Here is an 8320-nt window from a genome sequence, read left to right as displayed (position 1 = left end):
ACCTCCTTCTGAGCAAGTCGCTGTTTAATCAATCTAATTATGTTAATGTGGTTTACTTCACTCTATCACTCTATCTTCATACTATCACTAGTATGAAGAACAATGACCCCTCATAAAACATAAGCAAAAGTATACATTATTTATGATGTGTGCCACCTAGGTTTGTTTTATATGTGTTTTAAACTGAAAAGCCAGCGGACACAGTGTTTTATTTTGAAATCCAGCGTGTTCCAGTCTGAGACTTTCGGTTTCGTTTCTGCCGGCCTGAAACTGCTTGTCACATCTGAACAACGCATTTGTGATTTCTTCTCTTTTTTCCTCAGCTCTCTATAACAGGAGGTAAAACTGAAATTATTAAAGAGATGCATATTGATAAGATTTTGATTCTGATTAGATTATGAATGCCATGTGATGTAGTTCATTGATAGTTAATTAATGAACAATAGTGTAATTATTGTTCGCTGATTTATTTATTTAAGTAACATGTATGAAAATATTCTAAAAGTACCTGCAACCAGTAAAAATGGGGTAAATGACTGATGAACAAGTAGGAGAACTATTTGGCACAGTTTATAAGCTGGGTGTGGTCTACCGCGAAATACAAAGTCATGCTTCATATCATGCTGTGGTACTGTGCATCCAGGGCTGGACTGGGACAAAAAATCGGCCCGGGCATTTTGACTAGAGACCGGCCCACCAGGATAAAGATTGAAAATGTGACGTCATTCAGGGGTAAAACCGCAAAGGATTCTGGGAACTTGTGGCAAGAGGTACTAGCGATAAAAAGAAACCCAAAAAATGCCAAGAAGCTGTTGTATTATTAACTGCAATAGCTGGTCGCATGACAGCCACGGGACGCCGACGGGTAAAGAGATCGTTGTTTTTTTATTTTTTTTTATCGGATTACGTTGTTGAAGAGACATTTTTTAAGCCATGTTTCCGAAGTAAGAGCCGACGGATGGTCTGGATATACCAAATATAACGTCTCAGAACACTTCAGCTCACATGTTAGTCTGCTCCAAGCATTCCCACAAAGGTCAGAGTTTTGTTGTAGTTAATGCGTCATTTTTCTTAACATAATTGGTGATATAGGTTACAAGCAAGTCTGGCGCTGAACAGAAATTGTCGCGCTATGCTCCTTTATTTATTGTGTTTATTGTGCATAAATAGTGAATTGTCCTGACACAATATTGTGTTTCGCTTCTGTTATTATGGTACATTAACAAAAACATATACTTTTATTCACAGGATAAAACAGTTGTTTTGTATCACTAATTGTCCAGTGCGATTACAGCATACAATATTATTGTCACTGCTACATTTCTGTGATGCTACCAGAAATTATTTCCACTACTAATTAATTACCGTTGAGCTCAAAGGTTATATTAATAAACGGTTAACGAATGTGTATCTATGAGGACGATTTGTGAGACTGGTAAACTTACCTTTGTTTGTACGATGGTCTTTAGTTCTACACGGTGCATTTCAAGGTCCTGCACCCATCCGTCGGTAAACTGTACCTGGGCTTGTTGCAGTGACCTGAAGTTACTAAACTTCATGAGTGTATGCACTCACTCCAAGAACCGTATGATTATAAATCTGAGCGTGGTGAAAGTTGGGCAGCACGCTGACGTCCTTTGTCCACTCTGGGTGCTCCTAAGGGTCTGACCCTTTCACTCCTTTGATTTTTTCCTCGTATCTTTTCTTTGTCTTTTCGTCAAGTCTGTCTTTGTACGGACCGGCATTGTTCTCCTTTTGTTTTGTACATTCCTTTTTTGTGCGGCAAAGAAAAAACAAGAAGGTATTGGAACCGGAGAATGAACGTTTAGCGGTGCTGCAAACGCTTGCATTTGATGCGGTACTTGGATTGTTTTGCCACGAGTTCCCGGCATGCAATGCGCGAAAACCACGTGATTGCTAAACAAGGGGGGGGGGGGTGCATCCAGCCTCCTCGGCTGTAATTGGTCCAGCCCAGAGTCGATCATGACCAATTGGCCAATCCAACACCTTTCATTATATATACACTTCCTAAAATAAAAAAAAATCCATCGGCCCATAAAAACAAAAAAATCGCCAGCGGCCCACCGGGCAAATGCCCGGTATGCCCGATGGCCAGTCCAGCTATGTGTGCATCTTACTCTTATTCGAGGATATTTAGTATTTTAAAGAAACAGACAGACAAAATATGAAGGACATAACAAAGCGATCTGTAGTAAACTAAATCAGGCTTTCCTGTCACCAAGTTTTCAGCAAGAAATGCATAAGAAAGAATAACATGAATAATTCTAATCCAAATGACTTGGAAATTCTAATCATGCTGTAGTGTTGCTTTAAGTTTGTGTGGTTTAAAACAATGTAGTTTTGACCATTTGTGTCTGTTTTGGTTCAATGAGCTCCACAAATTCATTCACTGTCCTTTACTCAGTTCAGAAGTCCAAGTCCAAAATGAACCCCAGACTAACACAAAGCCAGCAGAGAACAATCTGCGCTCAGCTGGGGAGAGTCAAACTACAGCTGCTGTACAAGGCCAGCATCCACGGCTTCACCGGTGCAGCATTTCACCAAAGATGTAACAACCGCTCTCCCACTGTGTCTGTGGGCTACAACAACTCTGGTTTTGTGTTTGGAGGCTACACCAAACAACCTTTTAGTCAGTCTGGACAGTACGTGAATGATGATCAGGCTTTTCTTTTCACATTTAATGCTAAAAAGCTCATCAAATATCCAGTTAATAATTTTGCATGTGCAGTGAGAATGATAGCTAACTCTGGGCCTTATTTTGGAGAAGATTTGGTTCTTGTCAATGCAAGCCAAGCAGTAACGCACAGCAATCCAGGAAATTATTACAACTTCCCCGCTGCTCAAATGCATGGCAATGATCTCAACCTGACTGAGTGTGAAGTCTACCAAGTGGAGGGTAAGTGTAACATAAGGCATCATGTAATCATTTAGCTGTTGCAGATAAGTGTTGATAAATTTGATATATCACAGTACAAATACTACAATATGCCAACACCCAAGCATGATTACTAACAGACCTGCCAAATAATGAAATCTCTTAATTTAAAGATGTCTGAAAAAATGAAGTAAGCTAAAAGATCTCAAAAAGCAAAACATCACAAAACAATAAAGAAACTTGAGAAACAAAGTCAGTGACATCTAAAGTTGGGGACTTGAGTGAACCACGGTGGGAGCCATTATCCACAAAAAAATAAAAAAATAAATATACACATTTAAAATTGACAGCTTGATGAGCCACAAGACGTTTGGGAAACTATTTTGTCAACTGGCAATACAAAAAGTGAACTTTTTTGAAGGTTTGAGTCCCGTTACAACTGACATAAAACTAGCATGAATAAGCATGAATAATCACATTTTCATTTAGTTGTTGCAGACAAGCAGTGATACATTTTAGGTGTGACAGTCTATAGATAAATATAATAAAATGACTCGCAAATCTTGACTACGTGAGTGTGAAGTTTATTGTGATTTATTGTACATCAATTTATATATGATTTACTAAAAAGCAAGCTAAGATTCAACCTGATGACATTAGATTTAGCACATTAACTGTGCTACAAAGTGCACCTAAAACACCTACAATCTGATATTTATCATTTATTTTTTCTCTTTAACAGGAACAACTGAACTTGAGAGACCATGGAGGACTGTAATCTGGGAATCTGGGTCGGTTTGATAGAACCACCATTCTGGCATATCTGCAAAATTCACAGTCAATATGACTTCTAATGTTCTTTATTTCCTTGTTTTGTACAGGAAGAGGACGGAGCTGATTGAGTACATTAAAAGCTACAAACCCACAGTCAGCTCTGTGACCCAGCCTCGGGTTTTGCTCATTGGACCAGTCGGAGCTGGAAAGTCCAGCTTCTTTAACTCTGTCAACTCTGTATTCAGAGGCCACGTCACCAGCCAGGCCATCTCTGGCTCCTCCTCCACCAGCCTCACCACACAGGTCTGTGTCTGCTGTCTGATGATTTCCACTTATTGTGACTGATTTCAGTGGTCTGTCACTCATTCTCATTGTACTGTAAACAGTTTCGCTCCTACTCTGTGAAAGCTGGACGTGAAGGGAAACCTCTGCCAATAATCTTGTGTGATACCATGGGACTGGAGGAGACCAAAGGGGCGGGGCTTGACATAGACGATCTGAGCAGCATCCTCAAAGGTCACCTGCCAGACCGTTATCAGGTGCTATATTATATCAGCGGGACACTGAATGTATGAAACACTGATTTGTCAGCAGTCGACTCAAACTGTGTCTCTGTTTCTCCTCAACTGTGTCATTTAGTTCAACCCTTCAGCTCCTCTGCATCCTGAGGCCCACGGCTATCGCACATCTCCTGGACTCAAGGACAAGATCCACTGTGTAGCCTATGTTATTGATGCTTCCAAGGTCTCCATCATGCCCACAGGGTTGGAGGAGAAGCTGGATGCTATCCGCAGAAAGGTCAACTTAATCGGTCAGTAAAACTGAGTCCCTCTTCAGTTTCATTGTATTCTTTTTTCTGAACAAGTTTATGTGGAATGTACAATCCATGCCATGTAAACAAAATCAAAAGAAAATGCAGTGATGTGTAAATCAAAGTTCGTGAAATTATATATTTTTTAAAAGGTATACCAAAAAATACAATAACATAACTGGAGGCAGATCAGTTTTGCATCCAGACTGTTTCATGTGATCAAAGTTTTCAACTTCAGCTCATTTGATCTTCAATGAGTCCAGATGTGTTCCTAAAATTCTTACAGTCCAATACATAAACATCTTTGGCAGTCTGGAAGTGATCTTCCTGCTCCTTTGTTTCCAGGTATTCCTCAGCTGGTCCTTCTCACTAAAGTAGATGAAGCCTGTCCACAGGTGAAAGAGGATGTGAGAAATGTATATAGGAGTGGCTACATCAAGGATGTGGTGAGTTTGTACTTTTTTCTTCTCTTTTTTAGTGAGTAAAAAATTAGATGAGGGTACTAATACTTTTTTCCTGTGTTCTTTCATACAGATGCAGGAGGTCGGCTCTCGGCTCGGGGTGCCGTTGTCCTGTATCATTCCAGTGAAGAACTACAGCGAGGAGCTGGAGTTGGACATGAATTGTGACATCTTGTTGCTCAGCGCCGTCATCCAGATGTTTCGCTTTGTTGATAATTACTTTGATGAGCTCAGTGACCGAATGAGTAACATACAAACCAAAGACTAGGAAAAGACTGAGGAGCCGGCATAAGCAAGTGATGAAATATCCCTGAAAATACTTCATTTACCTGCAGGTGACCCTGCAGAGTGATGGTTACCAGTGTTGACAGAGGTTTGATATTGTGAATATTGTGAGATACCTTGGCGGGGATATCCAGAGTCTTACTTCAGAAATTTAGTGCACTGATTATTAAGTTTAATTTTATCTAGCAGTAGAAAAATTTGGCATTGAGGATACACCAAGACATTTTTATTTAATTTTATATATTTTATCATAAATGAATAGGTCTGGCAAACTAAAATATGTTCATCATAAGAGTTTTTTATGTTGCACAAACATTTAAATTTTATTTATAAATGTATTCAGTAACTTAATGTATTTTGCTTATTTTTTCTTTATTAAATGTGGCTAAAACTGTGGCTACTCGCCAACAGTGTGATGTTTTCCCATCAAGTCCTTTCATGAACTGTTTCCCTACATCAAGCTTTGCAGTATTTATCAGTTTCTTCTTTTTTCCCTGGAACTTGTTTTCAGATGTTTTCATGTCTAATCATGATGTTGACATTATTTACATTCACCTGTGTTTCAGCTTTGTCAGTGATGGTCCTTACTGAGCAGAGTGAATGCAGTGAAGCTTTTAGTAAAGTAAAAATGCAATCTGTGCTGAAAATGTTTATGTCAGTATAACTACTTCAAATGAGTCATCTAAGTCAGTGTTCTGTAGTAATAGCACAAATAAAATGCAAATGTAACAACACTACTGTTATGATTTATACATTTCCTTTTGTTAAAGTTGAACGTGTGTGTACAGGAATGTGCAAAGTTTTGTGAAAAGCATCAGTACTCGCTGCATTGAATCATATCTGTTATTAATCTCTTTCTCTCTTCCACAGCACGTCTTTTATCCTGTCTTCCTTCTCTCTCCCCAACCGGTCGCAACAGATGGCCGCCCCTCCCTGAGCCTGGCTCTGCTGGTGGCTTCTTCCTGCTAGAAGGGAGTTTTTCCTTCCCACAATGCTTCCTCATAGGGGTCATATGATTGGTGGATTTTTCTCTGTATGTATTATTGTAGGGTCTACCTTAAAATATAAAGCGCCTTGATGCGACTGTTGCTGTGATTTGTCACTGGCACTAGAATTGAATTGCCACTAAAGATAAAGATAAACCATTTTGAACAATCAAAGCTGTCAGATGATGCCTCAAAGTTTTAAAAAGAAAAATACGTAAGAATGTTGAGTCTCAGTGTGGAAAAGTTCTCCTTGCAGCAACAGATAAATCGCCAGTCCTTTACCTGTTGCAGAAAGGATCTTCGACTTCTTTTCTGAAGTTGTTGTGTGTCATGTGACCCAAGGGGAGGGCAGACCAGACAGAAAGCAGCAAAAAAAAAAAAAAAAAAAACTATTAAATTATATCTGAAAAATCCAGAGCTGTGAGGAGACTAATCATGCCTAACTAAACACTACATAGCCATCTAATAAGAGCCCAATCCTAATATGTCCTCCCAATTCCTCACAAACACTATCAAGTGCCATTAATAACTTGGCGCCGAGCTACCTCAATGAGCTTCTCAGGTTACACACTCCTGTCAGAGCACTTAGATCTGCTACCCAAATTCTTCTGGAGCAACCTCGTTCTCGGCTGAAGTCTCGCTGTGACCTCGCGTTTGCTGTAGCTGCCCCGGAACAACCTTCCTGTTGCTATCCGGGCGTCTGACTCTATGCCACTGTTTAAATCACGGCTTAAGACTTATTTGTTTAATCTTGCCTTTCCACCTAGTTAACACTTGGTGTGCGCTGGTACATTTTTTATGCTTGTGAACTACTTTTATATCTTATGATTGTCAAGGTTTTTATAATTGATACGTGCCAGGTCCTTTTTCTTTTCCTTCCCATCTCCCTTTTCCTATTTTATTTTTGTCAAGCACCTTGGTATACCCTTGGTTTTTTAGTGTGCTTTATAAATAAAGTTTATTATTATTATTATTATTACCCCAATTAAAATTTCTTAGCATCCATTTCTTAGCTGCAAGACCCTTTGTTACAGGTACAAGTCATTCTTTAAGTTGGGGGAGACTGTAGGTAGGAAGTGACACACTTTCAAAATAAATGCATGTAACCAAAAAAGTGCAACAAAACTACACAATAAAACACACATAATAAAATATTAAAATAATGCTATCACACAGATACTGAGGGTTCACAGTACTGCAGCTGATGTGTCTGCAGTGGGAAATTTTCAAGTTACGTGGTGTTATCACCACCGCCTCCTGGGTGAGGTGTTCCAGGCATGTCCCACCGGGAGGAGGCCCCGGGGCAGACCCAGGACACGCTGGAGAGATTATATCTCTCGGCTGGCCTGGGAACGCCTTGGTATTCCCCCGGATAAGCTGGAGGAGGTGGCTGGGGAGAGGGAGGTCTGGGCCTCTTTGCTTAGGCTGCTGCCCCCGCGACCCGGCCCCGGACAAAGCGGATGAGGATGGATGGATGGATGGGTGGTGTTATCATCCAAACAGACCAAATTTCTGTATTTTTTTTTTACGTGTGACCAACTTCTCATGAAACTACTGATACTGCCATCACCTTTAGCTATACCTTGTGTTTAGTACTATATAAAGGGTGAAGGCGCACACAAGTTTGGTGGGGGTTGGGGGGGGGGGGGGTTACCTCTGTAGCAAGTAAGAACCAGTCTAGTCAAGTTCTGGCAGAAGTAAACTGCTTTCGTGTGGTGCCTGTAGTGGTACCCATGGTTTTGTTTGGTTGGTTGTTTATTACTGATAAAAAGATAAAGTATAGTTAATGTACTTAGATAGCAGTTGTCAGATTTGACTTTGGTAAATGGCCTCTATTTGTAGTATACTTACTTAGTCCCTAAGGACCCCAAAGCACTTTACACTACATTCAGTCATTCACACACTGGTGATAGCAAGCTACATTGTAGCCAAAGCTGCTCTGGGACACACTGACAGAGGTGAGACTGCCAGACACAGGCACCACCAGTAGGTGGGGTGAAGTGTCTTGCCCAAGGATACAACAAGTGAGACTGAGCCGGGGCTTGAACCGGCAACCTTCCGATTACAAGACGAACTGCCAACTCTTGAGCCATGATCGCCCCAGGTG

General features: G+C 40.5%; 1 protein-coding gene across 1 annotated transcript; it reads left to right on the top strand.

Moving 5' to 3' along the window:
* The first annotated feature begins 259 nt into the window (after positions 1–259).
* Positions 260–5468, top strand: LOC113006449 (interferon-induced protein 44-like). The gene is made up of 8 exons (XM_026142429.1): positions 260–339; positions 2426–2917; positions 3639–3687; positions 3778–3973; positions 4057–4209; positions 4310–4481; positions 4827–4927; positions 5016–5468. Exons 2-8 carry the CDS (start codon positions 2446–2448, stop codon positions 5208–5210), a joined length of 1338 nt encoding a protein of 445 aa, XP_025998214.1. The 5' UTR covers positions 260–339; positions 2426–2445; the 3' UTR covers positions 5211–5468.
* Positions 5469–8320: the final 2852 nt, after the last annotated feature.

Source organism: Astatotilapia calliptera, chromosome 15 (assembly GCF_900246225.1).
Source record: "Astatotilapia calliptera chromosome 15, fAstCal1.2, whole genome shotgun sequence".
Classification (NCBI taxonomy): Eukaryota; Metazoa; Chordata; class Actinopteri; order Cichliformes; family Cichlidae; genus Astatotilapia; species Astatotilapia calliptera.
This window is presented reverse-complemented; position numbering and strand designations above follow the sequence as displayed.